Genomic DNA, 20,683 nt, shown 5'->3' on the forward strand with positions numbered 1-20,683 from the left:
ATGAACCCCTATTCCTTTCAGATCATAGTTCTATGGAATTGTGACAAACCCCTACCAGCCAAACACCGCTGGCCTGCCACTACCGTGCCTGTCATCGTCATTGAAGGAGAAAGCAAGGTAGGACTGGACAGGGGCCTGAGTGTGGAACCACCACGGAATCTGCATTTCTCCCCGGGTGCTCTGGGTGTTGGCCCTAGATGCCTTCCCCCAGCTGCTGGCCCTGGACTACTTTTCCTAAAACTGTACCTGTCTCTGGACGTCCTCAGCTTTCACAGTCATTGGCTTTCGAATTAGTGAGTCCTGGATCCCCACTACTAACGCCTTAGGAGATTTGTGACCCTGTGCATACTTTTTTCTCCGCTTCCTCATCTAGGAGCAACAACATATACTTCTTAGGATTAAATGGATCCAGGGCCTGGCAATAGTAATCTGCCTATAAATGCAGAGGATGAAGATGGGGCTGCTGATGCCTGTGGTGATGCATGGGGTTTGCTTAGCTGATGAATCTGAGTTAGTTGTGTCTTTCGTGTGCTTCTTCCTCACATTTATCTTAAAAAGGACATTTTCACCTGAATTTTGTTTTGGTGCCTCCATCAGAGACTCTCTTGAGTGCTGCCTAGCTACCCCCCCTCTCCACCCCCCGCTTCCATTCTCCAATTCATTTTGCCTAGAACGGAATGATCTTTTTTTTCCTTTTAATTGAAATTATTGAGGTGACATTGGTTAATAAAAGTATATAGTTTTAGCTGTACAATTCTAGGATACACTCTGTATATTGTATTGTGTGTTTACCACACCAAGTCAAGTCTCCTTCCATCTCCATTTATCCCTCCTTTACCTTCTTCTACCTCCCCCCACTCCCCATTCCTTCTGGCAGTCACCATACTGTTGTCTGTGTCCATGACCTTCTTAATCTTCTCATGGTCCTTAAGGGAATCTATTTGCTAATGCTTTAAATGAACATTTGAGGCCATGTATAATCCGGTTCTCTCTCATTGCTCTCCCCGAGGGACCCTGTCCTCTGACCACATTTGATCTGTGTCCTCTCCTACCTCTAATTTTTGTCTTTCCCATGTGCTGTAAGTCTTGGCCACCCCTCTCAATTCCTCATGTCTGTGGTCAAACTCCCCATCCATTGTTTAAGCCCCTGTTCACTTGCTGCCTTCTCTTAGAAATTTCTTCCATTATTGGAAGCCAGGCTCGAGTTCTTGTTTCTCTAGCTTCTGCAGGTTGCCTTCTGGTAGATCTTATCCACTGTGAAGAAATCAGTCGCTACTAAATGAAACTGAGATTGGTGAAGCATTGGCTCTCGTCATCACGGGCTCTCGTATCAGACTTAATTTTGTGTGACCCAAGACGAGTTATTTAACTGTCTGTGCCTCAACCTTCCTTTAGTAAATGGAAAGAATCTTAACACCAAACTAACAGGGTAGCTATATATGTAAATGGACCTAGAAGTGTGGAGGCACATAGTAGGTGTGCAATTGTGCTTTGTATAATTACTTACAAACATTTACTAGTATGCTCCCCACTAGACAGTAAATTTCCCGAGTCTTGGTCATTTCCGAGCCATGTTGGTTAATTCCAGAAGGGTTTGGGCTGGCATGTGGTGGCTAAATATTTCTTAAATGACCTAATGAGGAACACCGTTTTCCCGGAGATTGACTTTGTATGTGGGTTATCCATTCAACTTTTAGAAGGAAGCTGAGGCCAGGTATTTGAAAGAGAGCCCCTGGTTTCTACAGTAGAGTTTGGAAGTGGTTGACTTAGGGCCTCTTAACCTCTGATGATGAAGCAGGTTCAGAAAAAGGGAATGGATCCTTTTAAAGCCAGTGGTTGGCCCATGATGGGGAAGAAGCCATGTGCCCTTCCCATTCCCCATTTAAATCTCCACACCTAGCCTTCAGTTTAAAGTTGAAGCGTTCGCTGCTTTGGCTGTGAAGTTCTGCTTTGAATTGATAGGCCTTGTCTCTGCGGTGCTCCCCTGTAGGCTAACAAGGGAAAGGTCAGGGCATCGCTAAGCTGGCAGCTAATAGCTTCTGCCTTCGTCAGTGGACATGTAAACAGCATTCGGAGAACTGCTTCAGGCTGCCGTTTCTGAGCACTGTGTGGGGGGCTGCTGATTGATTTGTATTTTATTTTATTTTGAAAGCCTGAGAAAGGTGGGGGGAGTGGGGAGACAAAATTTGACCCAGTTGACAGATGTGTAGGAGCAGACTCTGAAGCCATTCATGCTGCAGATACATCCCTGGGGCTCCCAGAGATGGGCTCCAGTGGGCTCTTCCCATCCTTCAACGTCATAGGCTGCCAGTAGCTTCCCAGGCAGGTGAACCCAGTCCCAGGCTCCTGGATGAGCTGGTTCTTGGTATAAATATGGCTTGGGCATCTTTGGGGTGGGGAGTGGGTTCTCAGATTTGTGGAGAATATTCTCTTGGCAGCCAGGTTAGGTATCTGCTGTTTCTCTTTGTCTCTAGTGTCCAGTAGCTTCTTTCTGTGTCTTTTGTGCCTTGAGACTTGATGGCAGGTGTGACTTTTCTGTTGGGTTTCCAAGTGTGAGTTCAGAGAGGATGTCAGAACTGTTGCTCTAACTTGCAGAGGAAGGAGGTGAATGTGAGATTGCCGTATGAACCCCAGATTCCCTTTTGAGGGTTTTTTCCAAACCTGAGAAAGTGGAGCCTAGTGACTGAGGAGCTTTATCTAGGGAATCACATCATTGGGGATGAAAGGCTGCTGGGTCCATGGGGGGCAAGACACTGAATCTTTCTGTGCCTTACTTTTCTCATCTATAAAATGGGGTTATAACTGTGAAATGAGATGATATACATAAAGAACGTCGAACACTCCCTGTCTGTGGGGCACAGTTACAGTGTTTTGGCCAGTTTCAAGCCTCGGACCTATGAAAGGACAGGGTCCTCTCATTGCCACGTGCAAGTCCCAGCTGGAGGGCAGGGCCCTCCCAGCACAATTATAGCCAACGGCTGTGGTTGTAAGCTTGAACCTATGGTCCAAACAGGTAGCCCCACGTGCCTTGTGATAGAGTTCAGATGCATGTAGTTGAGTGAGGTTGAAACTCATGAGATTGCTGTAAACAACTTGATCACGCCCCTGCTTTGCCTCGTGGCATCTGCTATAAAATAAAGACACGGCTTGTGGGCGCTGTCGTTTCTCCTCATCAGGGAGCAGCGTCCCACCGAGACCCAGCTTTCATTCTCTTGTCTGTCTTTTCTCAATCCTTTCACCCCCCACTCAGGGTCACTGAACCAGGCTGAGCTGGCATGGCACATAAGGCGCCCTGGGGCTGAGTATGCCATGGCCGTGCCGGCTCCCCACACCTGTCACATTGTAATGTTTCTAGCTTGTCAGTGATTCTTATAATGTGATCATTCTTTTTTTAAAAAATATTGTAACCCTCATCTGAAGATATATTTTTATTGATTTTAGGGAGAAGGAGAGAGAGAGGAGAGAGAGAGAGAGAATATCGATGAATTGCCTCCTGTATGAACTCTGACGGGCAATGGAACCTGCAAACTAAGTATGTGCCCTCATGGGGAATTGAACCCGCAACTGTTTTTGGTGTACAGGTCGACGCTCCAACTGACTGAGCCACCCGGCCAGGGCTAATACGATCATTCTTATGGTTATTCTATGATACATTCAACACAGAGGTTTAAGCTGTGACTGTCACAGAGTAGTCTCTCCAGCCTCCATTTTCCAACTGATCCCCCTGTCCCAAAGCGACCCCCCCACCCTCCCGCCACCACCACACACACACAGTCCATGCCTTATCCTGGACTTGTCCAGACTTTATTCTACCTTCACGATTTTCTTAAATCAGTGGACCACATATGCTATCGTTTATTTAATATTTTTCTATAAATCAGTTTACTTTTTATATTAATGAAAAATGTTTTAATTACCTCAACTACTACCTTTTATTGCTATAGCAACTAATATGTGTGTATTTTTCTAATCTGTGCTAAAATAAAGAAAGTGTGGGGCTTTTAGGTGTTTGTCTGCCCACCCCCTCCACCCCCCCCCCCCACCCCCAGTGACCTGGCCTCCAGCGTGTGAGCCCCACATTGGAATCACCGCTCCATCCAGCGCTCTCCCCTGGCCGCAGTGTGGACGCTCCTCTGTGCCTTTGCACAGAGCACTGAGTGCTCTCAGCGGTGCCTCATTTCTGTTTATACCTGGTGAACGCCTACCCACCAGAGTGCCGCTTCCATGCCCCTCCTTCATCTGCTCTTCCAAGTGGCTGCTGGCCGCATCCTCTGATCTCCTGGCATCTGCATAGCAGGCGAGGACTGGCCAGCTCTGCCTTGGTCTCTGCAGACTATGAACTCCTCCAAAACCAGGAACTCATCTTCTCCTCTGTACCCTCTTTAACTAGCAAGGGCTCTGTACACAGTAGGTGCCCACAATTGTGGACGCGATGAGTCTGCTCTGATGAGAGATGCGAGTCTTCAACGTAGAGGGGTGACATAGTGCTAGAATATTTATGTTTATATATATAGTTCATTGATTTCAAAGAGGAAGGGAGAGGGAGCACGAGATAGAAGTATCAATGATGAGAATCATTGATTGGCTGCCTCCTGCACGCCCCCCGTTGGGGATGGAGGTGGCAACCCAGGTATGTACCCTGACCAGGAATCGAACCATCGAACTGTGATTTCCTGGTTCATAGGTCGATGCTCCACCACTGAGCCACACCAGCAGGGCTAAAATGTTCTTTCTGAAGGTTGAGGATGGGTGAATTGTCCTGAAGAACAGAATTAAAATGTACTTTTCTTTTTCCTAACTCCTTCTCTTCTGCTTGCTGTCTGCGTCCTCCCAGGTCATGAGCAGCCGTTTCCTGCCCTATGACAACATCGTCACCGACGCAGTGCTCAGCCTGGATGAGGACACCGTGCTCTCCACCACAGAGGTAAGTGCCCCACCCGAGGAGCTAGCAGTGGGCTCTTCGGGCAGGTGCCCCAAACTTCGAGGTGCCAGCGCTTCTTTCTCCTGTGCTTCGGCCAGATTGGAACCCTGTTTCACACGTTCCTGCAGAGCTGGTTTTAATCAACCCAGTTCCTATGCACACCTTGCACCCCTGGCACCCTGAGGGGGCATCTTCCCCTTTGTTTTCTCTGCTAATTGGCACCTCATTTGCATGGCTGTACCTCACCTCTCCCCTCCTGCCTGCCCTCATTTTTTGTTTTTGAACAGCACAGCTGCTGGCAGGTGCGGAGAAGCACCAATGGGAGGCACCCGTGTAGCATCACCTTGCAACCACTCTGTCCGGAGCAAGCAGTCTGCTCCTGCCCCAGTTATCGTAATGCCTATGTGGGTGTGCGTTGCCTCCGTTAGGGAACACTCCTCTGGGTTCTAAAGGCAGCTTTTCTGTCCCGGTTTCAAGTGCTCATTTTCTCTCACCCACATAAGAGCAAACGGTTTCACTTTAGGGCCGAGATGGCAATCCCTGCTATTTCAGACAGTCAGGTATGTGTGCCAAAAATAAGACCGCACGGAGAATGTGTAAGGAGGAGAGAGCAGGGGAAACACAGATATGGGAGAAAAGCAATTTTTACCCCTCAAATGAGTATTGATCTCTGAAACCTTACTTTAAACCATGCAGGGAACCAAAACAGTTACAGAAAACTAGAGTGTGTCAGCAATACATCATTCATGGTGGCTGCTAAAAAGTGTGGAGACATAGCTACTTATCCCTTCCCCTCCTCCCTTTCTTTTTTCCTTTTTATTCATAATCATCTTTCTTTCCATGTAAACATGGACACCTCCCAGCATGTACTTTCCTGGACGCCAGGCTGATTCCCGTGGCCTGTTGCCCACATGGCCAGGACTCGGGGTTACCCTAAGCTACCACTTAGTGTTGCTTTCTTGAAATTCCATGGGCACTTCCAATTTCCATCAAATGGAGTAGAAGAAACGTTATAAGCAATGTCAGCCTACGTAACCCCAGGACAAAATATCCTTCGTAAAGTGCTTTCTATGTAGTTGAAGCTCTATAGATACTCGGTGAATGAATGACTGGAGGGGTGCGTGCTGAGGGGATGAAGGTGTGAACTCACAGCCAACTGTGTCTTGTGGACATCAGCAGGAGAAAGAGGTAGGAGGAGAAGCAATGCCTAATGGTCAAAGGGACAGGCAGCTAGGGAATACGGGTGTGGGACACTCAGCTTGCTGCTTTCTGCGAGGGGAGCTGGCATTCCAGGAGTACATTCATTCAACAAGTGTTTGTTGAGGGATTTCTTTGTTCTGGTCTGCATGCCAGGTGCTTTGATTACACAGTTCCTGCCTGTAGCCATCAGAATCTTGGCAGCAAACAATTCAAATCAGGTGGTTCCAATGGAGGGATTTAGGATGATTTAGAGAGGTAGGTGGGTGGGATTAAAGGGCTCCACAAGCGATAGTGAGGCACTTGGAGAGTAACAAGAATGGAAGCAGCCCAGACCCCTGGGATTGAAGGAGCCGGGGAAGGAGATGGTGTTTCCAGAGTCCCTGAGATATGGAACTGGGAGAAGAGGCTGCCCTACAGGACATGGAGGGACATGGCAACTGCCTGAACTCCGGTGCCAAAGCTGGGAGGGCACAGGGAAGAAATACCCTGACCTCTCTCTCCGTCTCATCTTCACTTTTCTGCTGATGGCTCCCACTGACCTAACCCAGTCAGCCACCAGCCGGCAAGGAAGACCAGGTTGTGCCGCACACAGGGTTCCTGAATCAGAGTACAGAGTGTGGCAAGAAGAGTAGAGTGGATCTCAGAGAGCGAACAGGAGAAGCATCCCAGGGCCATGGGGGAATGTATGGTCGGGACAATGACAGTATACCCTTAAACCCTTATCCTATTTCCTGAAGTCTGGATGCATCACCGCTCCTCCTCCCTGGGCACAAGGCACTTTGTCTCCCTCTAGGACAGTGGTTCTCAACCTTGGCTGCACATTAGAATCACCTGGGAATCTTTTTAAAATCCTGATTTCTGGGCCTCGTCCTCCGGAAATTCTGTTTCTTTGTTATGGGGTGGGGCCACAACAAAGAAACAGAATTTCCGCAGGACGAGGCCCAGAAATCAAGATTTTAAAAAGATTCCCAGGTGATTCTAATGTGCAGCCAAGGTTGAGAACCACTGCTCTAGGATTTGTTTTCCCCACCCCAAGGTGAAATGACTTTCAGCTGCTGTGATGCAGCCGCGTGCTGGTGAATTTCTTTTCAAACAAGAGCAGTCCCAGCCTCTGGGTGCACACGGGGAGGAACATGTGTTGTATGTGAAGTAATCAGAAGTCAACGTGGGTTGAAAATAATATGCACATGTAAGAGGCTGGCGGTCTGGTTTACGGTAGCCGGGTGATCAGTGGAATGGTTGTGTTGCCTAAAATGGTCCATGACAGGATTTCTCTTTTCTCTTTTTTCAGGTGAGTAGATATTGGTTCATTTTATTTCTTCTCTAAGGATTCTTAGCTTGTTTAAATGTCTCTCTGTGGCATTAAGGAGCAGTTTTTAAACAGGCTCCTTTAAAGGGTATTAGATGTAGTTGCTTTATAGTTATTTACATTTATCGGGGTTGCTGCAAATTCTCAAAAGAAAACAGATGTTGGTTTTTAAGAGAAAAGGCCATGAGCTGACCTTTGCCTCCTTTGATGTGTTAATGATCTGCATGAAAGCAGAACAATCCCAAGAATCATAGCTTTATCTGAATTTACTTTTGAGTTCCTTTGAAATGGCTTGAAACGACTCTGAGATAGCAAGAAATCCATGTGATGAAAACACCCCATCGGGTTCTCTAGTACTTTCCAGTGCGTGTTTCCTTTTCAAGAACAATGGGAAACCCTCAAGTACTGACAGCCAGGCTGATCCTTTGAGAAGGGCTGAATAATACACTGTCCCATCAGTCAGCGCCATTAGCATTTGAATGCCAGTGAGGATATGCAGATGATCACAACCTGATTTCAATTTTCTGGCACATAGTGTCCATTCCCCTGCTGTCTTTTAACTCTGAGATGCCCCATGCCCCACCGAGCATTCTTAATGTTGGGGGGAAGGCTATGTTGTTAAGGCTTTCTTATCTGGAGTTAGGACACCAAACCCAATTTCATAAAAACTTGAATTTATGGCTGCTTACAAAAATGATGACTTGTGTCCTGGCCGGTGTGGCTCAGTTGGTTGAGTGTCATCCCATTCCCCTTCCATTCCCGAACAAGGCATCTGCCTGGGTTGTGGGCTAGGTCTCTGATAGTGGGCGTGCAGGAGGCAGCCATTGGATATTCCACTCTCACAATGATGTATCTCTTTTTTTCTTTTTCTCACCCTCTCCCTTCCTATCTCTCTCTCTCTCTCTCTCTCTCTCTCTCTTAAAAAAATCAATTTAAAAAAATGATGGCTTCTAATTAAGCCTCCCAAAATTCAGAGTTAAAAGGGACCCTACAATCACCCAGGTCAGTGTTTCCCAAAAAGTGGTTAGTACACAGTTTTACACGGTTCATGGCGAGCATGTATTTAACTTAACACATACATTTACTTTAATGTTTGTTTCAGTATTTCATTCATTTCAATCAGTATTTCATTCCTTTCTATAGCTGAATGTGTGGGTGTATTGTACTTAGTTTATTTATTCAGTGGTTCACAGAACTAGGGTTGCTTTCACCTTTTGGCTGTTGTGAAGAGTTTTTTGCTCTGCTCTTGAACCTCTGAGAGGTCACTGTGCCGAGACTTGAACGATTGGTGGAGTAAATGAAATCTTCATTTTCATTGCTTATCAAGAAGACATAGAGCAAAGGTTGCCGGGTGAATGTGTAGCCTGTATAAGAGAGAAATTGCTTTCAATGCCGTAGCAACAGAGCTAAAAGAGAGGCTATGAAAACAGTACACACTAAATCTGAAACCAGTGGCTGGGGCTTAGATCCTGGCTCTGCCACTTACAGCTCAACCAGATAATTTCAGCCTGCATATACCTCAGCTTTCCTCTCTGCAATATTGAGAATAGAACATAACCTTTTCATAGAATTAGGCTTAAGTGAGTTAAACATGTAAGTACCTGTAACCATTGTAAGCATTACATAGTTAGGGGCATTGTATGGTAGTTCGCTGTTACTATTTTTATTTTTACTTTCTATATTTTTTATGTATCATCCATGGAATAATCATAAGAAAGTCAGATATGAGCTGACACATATGAAAACAGACTTTGCTAATTATAAATGTTAGTTTATAGCGTATTCAGAAATCCCTGCTTTGGGTTATTATAAGCACTGGAAAGTCATGTAGCTGCATTTCCTTTAAATTAATCCTGTGGCTTCCCCTGGCCTTGTCCTCACTTATTCTTAGTGATTTTTCACTGAGATTGCTTTTTCTAGCTGTCCCTGGCTAGAACCCGAGAGGCCTGAATGACTGCTTCTTTATGATGTGTGCTCTGTGTTCCCCTTAGACCTTGGGTGTGTTTGAAACATCTTTTCTGTCGCTCTCAAGAGGATGCTCTCCTTTTAGTCCCTTTGGCTTTGCTGTGTGCTGGTTATGATGTATGCTGGATATGCATCCTCTGGATGTACACAGGAAATCTCCCGTGTATAAAACAGACACATTTATGGCTCACGTGAATCAGGGGTCACGTGCGCCTTCAGGTGGGAGGGAGGAAGCAACTGCTTTTATGACTTGTTTTCTAGCTTGAACAGACTGGATTTCTAAAGGCTCTATCAGTAAATGTGGGGTTTCTTCTTCTTCTCTCATTTCTGCACTGCTATGAAGTTTCTATAACAGAAAACATTAAAATGTGCATAATTATGGGGCAAAATGTCAAGCAGTCAGTTTAATTTGCTGATGAGTACATGGAACCAGTGTTTTGCAACAGTGGCGGGCTTGGGGTTAGGAATTAGCAGGGGAAGGTAATGTTTTGTTGACATTGTTAACGCTTGTTGATTGCTTGTTTGGCCTGTGTTCTGCCTGCAGGTGGATTTTGCCTTCACCGTTTGGCAGAGCTTCCCCGAGAGAATTGTGGGGTACCCAGCGCGTAGCCACTTCTGGGATAACTCTAAGGAGCGGTGGGGGTACACGTCCAAGTGGACAAATGACTACTCCATGGTGTTGACTGGAGCTGCTATTTATCACAAGTGAGGAATTTGCATGTCTCACGCACTTAGATTTTTATATACTCCTTGTATTCGTTTCTGACTGCTGTATAAGTAGGAACTTGAGTCAAGTCTTCTGAACAACATTAACGGAAATTCGGTTGCATCCCCCTTTAAGTTTTGTTGATGTGACCAATATGTGTCTGTGAAACCAATAAAATCTCTTGGCTTATTGCATTTCCAGTAATTATGGTAGAGTAACATCTCCATGTCTATCTTATATTCTAACAAGGGAGACACAGTATACATAATCGTTCTATAATATGTTAAGGTGAGACGTTACATAGCAAAAAGGCAAAGTAGAGCAGAGACACCCAAAGAGAAGGGGCGGATTTGGGGTAAGATTGCCAAATTAGTTAGTGTTCCTGACTCAAACGTGAATGAAATCCCCACTCTTCTGCCTTAGTGAGGTAAACACAACAATCTTAACCTAATCTTTTTAGTAAAGAATAGAGGCTTTTGCCATATCAGGGATAGAGTTGAAATGCACAAGGTATAACTATTTAGGTTGGCAGAACCTCCATCTCAAGATTATACCTCTCGGAGGTATAATTCATTGTTCCCCATAGTTCATTGTTCCCTTGCTTCTTGCACTGCCACTTAGTGAATCTGCTCCTCCAAAAAATAGTAGCGTGAAAATAATTCAAATTAATATGGGTTCTGCACAATGATTCACCACCAGATTAATTATGATTTTGCTCTCTAACTGTTGAAATATATGGTTTATAGGCCACAAAAATAGAATAGTATATTGTTGGATTTGGAGTTATGGGATAATCTTAAATGCAATTCTGATTAAACCAATAAAAATTGCAAAGCAGCTTATAATAATATATAGATTACGTGTAAGTTTTCTTGCCATCTAAGTATTCTGTTTCTTATCAACCAGCCTGATAATAAAGTTAGGAAGTTAGGCTGGGCAAGCTATATCTGCATGTATCTCTTGACCTTGTCTCTTTATCTGTATATAGGGATAATAATAGTACTTACATCATAGATTCTTTATAAGGATTAGATGTGGCATTTGTTGTAAAGTACTTTAGAATGTTATTGGGTATACAGGGTGGGGCAAAAGTAGATTTACAGTTGGGAGTACACAAAACAGAGTTTATTCTTGTATTATTTATAAATTATTGTATTATTTTTTCATACAAATAATTATAAATTTACTTTTGCCCCACCCTGTATAGTAAGTACCATAATTCATAGTTATCATCATCATCTATGATATGTGTAAGGATCCAAAGAATGGGTATATGTTTTCTGTCAAAGAAGACCACCATATATAATGATGGCCCCTCAGGAAATATCTTTGGTTTTTACAGATATTATCACTACCTGTACACCCATTATCTGCCAGCCAGCCTGAAGAACATGGTGGACCAGCTGGCCAACTGTGAGGACATTCTTATGAATTTCCTGGTGTCTGCTGTGACAAAATTGCCTCCAATCAAAGTGACCCAGAAGAAGCAGTATAAGGAGACAATGATGGGACAGGTAAGAGGACTCTCCTTCCTTGTTTTGCTTGCTGGCGGTTAACCTGAAGGTAATGAGGAGTCACTATTCTTCTACGAAGCATAATGAGGGGACATCAGAAAAACAAAATGAAAATCCACATCTAAAGTATCTGAGAGAGTTTATGGTTGGCACATGGATAATTTGGAAGGCATAAAAGTCCAGAGTATCTTTATGTCAAGATTATGTATATGACCTACATGGTAGCATCAAAAAGATATACCTTCTCCAGAGTTAAAGACCTATAGAGACTTTATGTAAGTTTATCATCAGTGCTTTATTTAACAAATAGCTAATAATACTCTCAACACAGCCTTCTGGTGGTTGTTGTTGAGTTGGGTGAGCATCATGATGGCAGACCAGGCCTCACACTTGTAGAACCAGCATTTATAAGCTGCAGGCAAGTCAATTGTCTTCTGAAACTCAGTTGGCTGATCTTTAACATGGAAATGGGGAAATCTGCCTCACAGAGTTGAGAAAACATATATGAAAGATTTTATAAAAGTAAAATATTGCATTGAGTCATAAGAGTTTAGTACTAAAGATACTCACTAGGAAATATAATCTAATTTTCTCTTTTTATAAGTAAGGAAACTAGGACCCAGAGGAATTGAAGTATATTGCTACAAGTTGCCCAGTGTATGAACGACAGAACTGGAAGTTGAATTCCAGGCTCTGTTATTTCTGCTGCTTGTACTTCCACTACCCCCAGCCCCCTGCCCTGGCAGGGTCCCCTGTCAGAATGATCTGCATATATTGGCTCAACTACCCCTTATTCATCCTGCACAGAGCTCAGTACCATAAGTAAGAAGTCAGAAACCTTAATAAGACCATTTAGATCTACTCGAGTTAAATCATAGATTATCATCCAACAGGATTTGAGTCAGCCATAAAAAACATATTTTTAACATGGTTATGTCAGTTCCATTGTTTCAGGTGTTCCATTTACCTTGTTCTAACAGTTATTGAAAATCATTTACAAATCTAGCTTTTGTAAAGGAAAATTTAGCCAGGCCTCACAATTGATCGTTTTTCACTCACTAAATTTAGTAAGAGCAGCAAATTGATAGGATTCTAAGTTTACAAAATGCAGTCATTCAGTAGTCACTGAACATGTATGGTTTATGTCAGGTACTGTTCTAGGTACTGGTTATGACACAGCTGCTGTCCTGAGTAAGCAAAAAAGTCTAGTGGAAAATTCTATTTTCCTCTTGCTACTAAAAGAACATGCAAGAGGATTTGCAAGAATGTTTAATCTTTAAGGCTGAAAGGCTATTCACACTACGGTGTCGGGTGAATTTCCCGCCAAAATATAAGATGGCGCGGGCAATTATTTAGGTTTCCCGCGCAAAATCAGGGATTTTTATGATACCTATTACCCCAATGGGTATGAAACGGTTCGCATACGCAGGTAGGTATCTTTGTGAACGGCAAACAAACAAATATTTGGTAATACGCAGTTACAATCGGCCCGAGTTTACACGTTTCCCGCACTCCACCGCAAATCTATATGAACCGAGTTAAGACGGCTCCCGCGGAGTACGCGCAATTCACGCGAGCCGACTTAACTCGTTTCCCGCACTCCAAGTGTTCATATTCAAGCAAGATGTATTGAGTGTTTTCTGTGTGCCCAGGTATTTTCATATATATTATCTCATTTAAGGATACAACATTCCTATAATATTGTTTGCTCAGCGAGTTCTATGAACTTCCCTGAGGTTATATGCTGATTAAGGGTGGAATTCTAATGACACATGATTTCTTAGGGGTTGGTTTAATGCCCTTCTCATAGATTTGCCTAATTCTACCAAACCAATATTTCTAATAATTTTGCACATCTTTTGAGGACAAATCTAAATTTAGCCTTAGGTCTCACTAGATGTGTCTAGTTAAACATGTACTGTATTTGCTCCATTCTTTCCATCAAACACATTTGTTTATTGAATGTTTGTATGACTAGTGAATTCAATGAATATCATACTTGAAGATTGTACTTTTATTACACTACAAAGATACCCTCTCTAATATGTTGGTTGACTCAAAATAAAATCTAGAGACAAAAAAGTTACCTGAGTGATCCAATGGACTTTTTAAAAATTATTTTTAAGAGAGAATAAGAATGAGCTTACGCTCTTGACAGTATTTCTATTTGCATATGTGAGCACTTGCCCTTGGTTGTCTTGCCCTTTGGGAATGAGTGGACCAATCCAAAAGCTCATACCAACTTAGGAACAGTGACATGTCTTTGGGACTGTCTCCTCTGTTCTGAACTCAACTGCTGAGGTTAATTTGATTTACCAAGCAGAGTTATCCTAGTATAAGTGGTCAAGAATGGAACCCGAGTTCTGTCCCTTTCTAGCCTCCAACAAATCATTTTAACTTCCGTGAGCCTACTTCCTTGCCTATACAGTGGGGATCTGAGTACGAGGTAGATAACTTGAACAGGTTGTTGTGAAACTCATATGAACTTCATGAAAACACTTAAATCATATTTTGCTTGTTTTTCTGCTGTTCAGAGGTAACTTGACATTTGTATTTACCTTCAAGCATGTTGACACTTGTTTTAAAGTGACTCTGGGTGATTTTCACAGTCAGATGTACCTTCCTATTCCTATGACAGTATTTCTAACAATGCGCAAGGATTCGAGCACAAGGATCACAAACACACACACATATACGTCACTAAACAGTTGCCTAATGACATAAATGAGTTTGTGTTCTGCTCCCATAAAGGTTGGGCAGCCCACCTTTTCCTTGTTTCATAAAAATGTGGTTTTAGAGACGTTATGTTTAGTCCATCTATTTAAATTTCAGCCTTCAGGTCATTTAAGGCTTTCTTTTAAGTCAGTGTCAGTCATTCAAGGTCTAAAAAATATTTGACCAACCTTAGGAGCAACACAGAGAGCTAAAGAGATGGTATCCATCCTCAACCAAGTAAACAAAGTTTTAGAAAACTATCTTTGAAACCACAATCACATTGTTAGTCATAATATTTGATCCCAAGTGCAAAGAGAAGTTTATATTTAGTTACCATAGTAGTGGAGGTTCAACTGGTAAGTCATTTTACTGAGCAGAGAATTAGTCCTTCCATGTGGGCCATTGTTTGCATGTGTGTGTTTAGCATTGAGGAAAGTAGCATATCTTAGGAAAACCAGGATCAGTGCTTGAATTTTCATCAAGCACAAGGATGGGGAGGTTTGGGGTCCAGGCCTGACTTGGTTTTCTGCATTGTCTCCATCTCACCTTGCCCTTCCGCTCACAATCTTCTTCCTTGTTTTTCTCTTTTCCCCAGACTTCTCGGGCTTCCCGCTGGGCTGACCCTGACCACTTTGCCCAGCGACAGAGCTGCATGAATACGTTTGCCAGCTGGTTTGGCTACATGCCGCTGATCCACTCTCAGATGAGGCTCGACCCCGTCCTCTTTAAAGACCAGGTCTCTATTCTGAGGAAGAAATACCGAGACATTGAGCGACTTTGAGGAATCCAGCCAAGTGGGGGAGGGGAAGCGAGAAGGGACTGGGGTCAAGCTGCTCTCTCTTCCCAGTGCAGATCCGCTCAGCCGCGGGGCCAGATTGTGCCAAGTAGCCAAATAAACTTACATGAACAGAATGACACAAAAACAAACAAAAAAGGCCAATGAGAACTCGACTCCTGGCTCCTAGGACTGCACGGGACTGCTCCAAACTCACCTCACTGGCTGCCATGTCCCAAGACTAGGTTGTGTACAGTTTAATTATGGAACATTAAATAATTATTTTTGAAATGATTGCTATGCAGGTTTAAACTTTTTTAATGATCAAAACTATTAAAAACCAGAGTTCTTTCTTTAATCAAAATTGTGTTGGTTGTGACTATTTCAAAGCTGCTGCTCCTCTTCCCACAACATCATTGCCATTGGTCATGCGGGGTTTCCCGCAGTTGCAAAAGCTCAGACTTCATGGGCCACACAATAAGTCCCTCTGTCCAACAACAAGAAATAATTGAGCATAAGTTAAGACAAGTTCATTATTCAACTCTGCCAGTGCAAATTGTTTTCCACTTTGAATTTGCAGATCCACTTGAACTTTATTCTCTAAAATGTCGCTGCATGAGAGAAAGTATTATGACTTCAGGTAGACAGTTCTAACTGAAAACTTTGAGATCTGTAAGTATGATCATCTTCTTCATTGGGGGTTCGGGGGAGCTAGAACCAAGAAAACACCATTATAATGAACAGATGTTCAGTTTGCTCAAGGAACTATCTAAACAATCACCAGCAAGCATGCTAGTGAGATGGGAGTAACCCAATTCTTTTCAGAGTTGGGGGCTAGTTGATGCATTCACCTATGGACCTGCATCTGCTTACAGCTGGGAAAAGCTTTGGTTAAAGGCAAAGGAAGTATATTGAGAATGAGTATATGGAGAGGAACAGGTTATTTACAAGACAGGCTCTTCCATGCTTGTGAAAACCTCAAGTGTCAGAGCTTCTCTATTGAGAAAGAAGGAAGAAGGTATCAATTCTCACCATTGAACATGAGGATTGTTGAGAAGTAACCTCACCATTGGGACCTGGAGACCATTTTTGGTCAAAACATTCTTGCTTTGAGCAAGAATCTGGCACCCAAAATAATCAGAAACAAATGTGAATGCTGTCTTACTTCATTTTCATTTTTAAATCTGGAGTCGTTCAGTTGTGCTTCTGGTTAAAAAGACAGTTTCTATCTCTGCAGATGCTGCTTTGAGCTTCTCATTATTGTAAAACTGCAAATAATAAGCTAAAAATATATATGTATATTGCTTAACTCCATTGTAAATGATGGAGAGGAATCTTCTAATACTAAATGCTTTCTTCTACTTGGAAGAGGCAAGAGAGATTAGAGAAGAGAAAGACATTATTGTTCCTACCATCTCTTATTCTGAATAAACAAGCACTTTAGTTTCCCCCCCTAAATGCTCCTCAATCTCATAAATTTACTTCCAATGTTGTTTAGAAGAAAATTCCATCACAGAATTCTGTTGAAATAACTTCAAGTGCCTGGCTTCGGCCAGTGGAAACCATAAATCCAGGAGACTATAACTCATCCTTGCTTTGTAGACAGTTGGACAAGAAAGAGGACCTTGCAGTGAGAATGCAGGGAAGGAAGGTGCTATATACAAGGGAAACGAGGTGTTTGCAGAGGTCCAGAGAGATGACTCAACATGCTCCGTAGCGACAGAGTGGAAACCAGAGCCCACATGTCCAGATGCTGTTGTGAGTGGTGTTCAGGTAATGAAGTTCAATAAAGGGGGCTTTCTCTGTAGCCTCATGACTCGGAACAGCTCCCCAAATCACTCTCATTCAATTTGACCCAGCCTTAGCCACTCTCAATCATGTGACCTTTCCTTCTAAGTATATGTGATTATCTCTTATTTGTTGAACAGTAGTTCTTAGGTCCATAGTCCTTGCCCCTTCTTTCTTTCTATCACATGCCCAGTCTAATAGGTTTCATGCCATTCAAGCTGCAGCTCTCAGTGATGTGAAGGGGTAGCAATTAATTCTTATTCAGCGGGCCTTTGCAAATTTGCATTGAAATTAACTTCTTTAGACTGCCAAATTATTCGTGTATCTTTCTCCTTTGCAAAAATGAATGCAGTGTTTTGTTCAAAGACACCCCAAGCCAACTTGAAACTCATGTTGTCATCTTGGCTTACAAAGCAAGAACCCTAATTATATTAGCCAGTCACATGACTGGATTCAGAGAACTGCTTTGCCAGATTTACCTGTCACAGAGCTCACAGGGCATATTCTCCACACACGATATATGTTGTGTGTGTGTGGCGGGGGGGGGGGGGGGGGGGGGGGAGAAGGGGAGAAAGATAATTATAAATGAGAACAGGATCTGACACATCTCCATGGTAGTATTTTACATCATTGTCTGAGAAAATCTATTTGAGATACTAGCTAGTATGTTCTTTTCCTACTTGGCACATACAGCTGGGAATTGAACAATGCTTAGCCAATCAGTGAGACCCAACAATAAGATATAATTTTAATTCACTAAGGAAAGAACTATATTTCCATGTGGCAAGTTGACAAATCACAGCATCTCTGTAGGATGTCAGGAGTTCTCTCTCAGCCAACTCCAATGATAGCCAGAGGTCCCTAAGTGGGCCCACACAAATTGGTAAGAAGCCAAGAGCAGAGAGTGCAGTGCCAACCACGTAATGAGTTACATGCAGAAATTCCAGTGAGGACTGGACCACATAGGATTTCCATACAACAACTTTTTCCAGTTCCACATTAGGACACATGATCTTAAAAAATATTTTTGTAAGCTGGCTTATATATTTATATATATGAAAAGTCTTATAAATACTGAATCAAGCTTGCATTATATTTAATATGCTGTAAATATATCACCTTCATTGAAAACAACAAAATGACCCAACATTGAGACTGTGCAGAAAAATTCATGAAGTCATCATTGCAGTCACATGACAAACGATAACATAGGTGGTCCTGCCTGGACACATCAGCACACTTTCCAATTAGATGCTTCAGGAGAAAACGAAGTCTCTCGCACCTGGAATCTTATGTGCATTACACTTGAATTTCCTCTTGTTACAAAAGGTGCTCAAAGAAGGATCAATCTTAGTTGCTTCCTTCAAATTTCCCTTTAAGAGGGATTTTTGTTTTTCTTGTGCAGTAGGTTCTGCAATACCTGGCCTTTCATAAAGGTTAATAACCTTTCATTTAATCAGGGGTAAGATGGATGAATGTGGAGAGACCTATATACTGTTTTATTTATTTTTTTCAAAAGCAGCTCTTGCTCGGCCGGTGTGGCTCAGTGGTTGAATGTCAACCTATGAACCAGGAGGTCAAGGTTCAATTCCTGGTCAGGGCACATGCCTAGGTTGCAGGCTCAATCCCCAGTAGGGGGTGTGCAGGAAGCAGCCAATCAATGATTCACATCATTGATGTTTCTCTCTCTCTCTCCCTCTCTCCCTTCCTCTCTGAAATAAATTAGAAAACATATTAAAAAATTAAATTAAAAAAGCAGCTCTTGATTTAAGAACTAATGAATGTTTAATCAAACCTGTTTAAAGGGCTGGCATGGGAAGCAGGCAGGGAGCCTCACCAGGTGAGACTCTGAGTAGGATTCTTGCTGAACAAGCTGAATTAAGGATTCAAAAGCCGAGGCAAACTTCTCAGACCTGAAAGTGTCTTCTATTCCCTCAGGTCTTTTTTTTAAAGTACCGGTTATTGCTATGAACTCTCAAATAAAAACATCCTGCCTTCGAATAGTTAAGTCATTCAAACCGTAGTGGTACATCAGGACCTGGGTTACTGAACTCATTTGCCAGCTTCCCTCTGCAGCAACTATGGACAAGGACCTTTCAGATGGCTTTGTCCTTCTTGGCCAGATTTAACCAGAAAGTTCTTGTCACTGCTGGCCTCATATACTCTGGCATGCTTGGTGGGGACAAAGTTGTTTTGACTTGAGTTCTCATTGAGTAAGTATTCATAACCTACTGTGCTAGACTTGACCCCTTAGTCTTGGAGCTTTAGCATGGAAGAGATTAGCTTATTTCTTGACTCCAAGTACACTTTAAAAAAATGGGATAAAGAATCCTAAGAACATAGTCCCTCCCATTAATTCAGTATTTTTTTTTTTGCAACATAATCTCAACAATAAGACGACTCCCGGAAACCATCTCCCCTTTTTGTCCTTTCCAAAAATCAAAGGATTTTATTGCCATGGTTTTTACTTAGCAGGGATTGTCTGTAGTTGTCACTAATCTAGGGTTTCAACATGTCCCATATCAGGAGCCTGGGGAGTTACCCAAGTTTGGGATTTTCGCTGCCCAACTAAATAGGAGAGGAAGGCTGTATTATTATCGCCTGGAATGAGAGATAAGAGGGGACTACAGAAACGGCTGCACCCGCAGAAGAGCATGGTCTCACCCTTTTTTGAAAGCAAGGCAAGCCAGCCTTTCAGTCCCTCGATTTTTGTAATGATTTGCGTTTTAGGCCTCAAAGGCCAATTCATTTCTGCAGTAGTTCTCTGTTCTTCTCCTTCAGGAATATACCCCTTTCCTTTTGGTTGTAATTATTACTAAAATCAGGGCCATGCAAATGACCTGGTTACCATGAAATGAACCTTATGTATTTATTTTGAAGGAAAAATATGTATATGACAATGTTGAGAGGTAGAAGAAAGCAAAAAGTGGAACTGTTTTAAGTGGCAAATTGTCAAGCAAAAGAAAAAGTATACCTTATTTTAAATACGATGTACATTTGGAAAAGTTTTCTAATATGTTGGCGATCTTTTTGTAGTGTCAGCGCAGGTCTTTTCTGAAGTGTTTCCCCCATTTGTTAGAGTCTATGAATGATGTGGTCCAGTTAATCCCGGAAGTGTGAGAGCGAGTCTGTGAGAAAATGCAAAGCCACCGATGTTGATTTACTTCACAGACCCGTGTCACTTTCTGTCTGGGTTTTGCTATCCAAGATGGATTGTTTTATAGTGTCGCCAAAGACTTTTTCCTTCCGATTTATGGAAAAAGAAAAGAAATCAATAAACAACATGACTTTCCATCTGCGTGGTTTTCATTCCCCCTTTTCTGTTGATCACAGGCAGGTGTCTGTCTTCAGGAGGATTCAGTGGACTCCACGGTGCTCACATGGAGGTTCTGGGGTAGACAGGCAGCTGAGGTTGGACCACGTGTGCTGGCTGGAGGTCCACCCCTCGCAGCCTTGCAGCTTCCCGGGGCACGGTGCCGCCAGAACAGCCAGCCTCCGGGCCAGCTGCAGCTGGTGCTGTTGGCAGCAGACCAGGTGAGCGTGGTGATGTGCCCAGTTCACCGCGTTCCTCCACACAGACCCTGGGACAGCGCGGCAGGGCTGGGCCCCGAGCATCTGGAGCCTGACAGCTGTGGCCATTACCCCCTTTGGTTCCAACTACTGCCTAGAGCTCATGAATTACTGGCTGGCGATGCATTTATTAGACTGGCTTTTCTCAAAGAACAGATAGTGGCTCTAGATGTGAATGCACTCATGGCTCAGGACCACGGTAGTGCTGTTCTGTGGCAGG

At 43.1% G+C, this 20,683-nt stretch overlaps 1 protein-coding gene across 2 annotated transcripts in view; it reads left to right on the plus strand.

The window, feature by feature from the left end:
• EXT1 (exostosin glycosyltransferase 1) overlaps positions 1 to 15,469 on the plus strand; it is a 262,787-nt gene extending 247,318 nt beyond the window's left edge. For both annotated transcript variants that reach the window (XM_070392073.1, XM_070392072.1), the window contains 5 exons: positions 22 to 117; positions 4,835 to 4,924; positions 9,940 to 10,100; positions 11,444 to 11,615; positions 14,926 to 15,469. In XM_070392073.1, coding sequence (XP_070248174.1) covers positions 22 to 117; positions 4,835 to 4,924; positions 9,940 to 10,100; positions 11,444 to 11,615; positions 14,926 to 15,111 — 705 coding nt within the window. In that variant the 3' untranslated portion in view covers positions 15,112 to 15,469. The remainder of the gene's footprint in view (positions 1 to 21; positions 118 to 4,834; positions 4,925 to 9,939; positions 10,101 to 11,443; positions 11,616 to 14,925) is intronic.
• Positions 15,470 to 20,683: the final 5,214 nt, after the last annotated feature.

This window comes from Myotis yumanensis, unplaced genomic scaffold (assembly GCF_028538775.1).
Source record: "Myotis yumanensis isolate MYYU_CA2020_CCGP unplaced genomic scaffold, mMyoYum1.0.hap1 SCAF_15, whole genome shotgun sequence".
NCBI classification, from domain to species: domain Eukaryota; kingdom Metazoa; phylum Chordata; class Mammalia; order Chiroptera; family Vespertilionidae; genus Myotis; species Myotis yumanensis.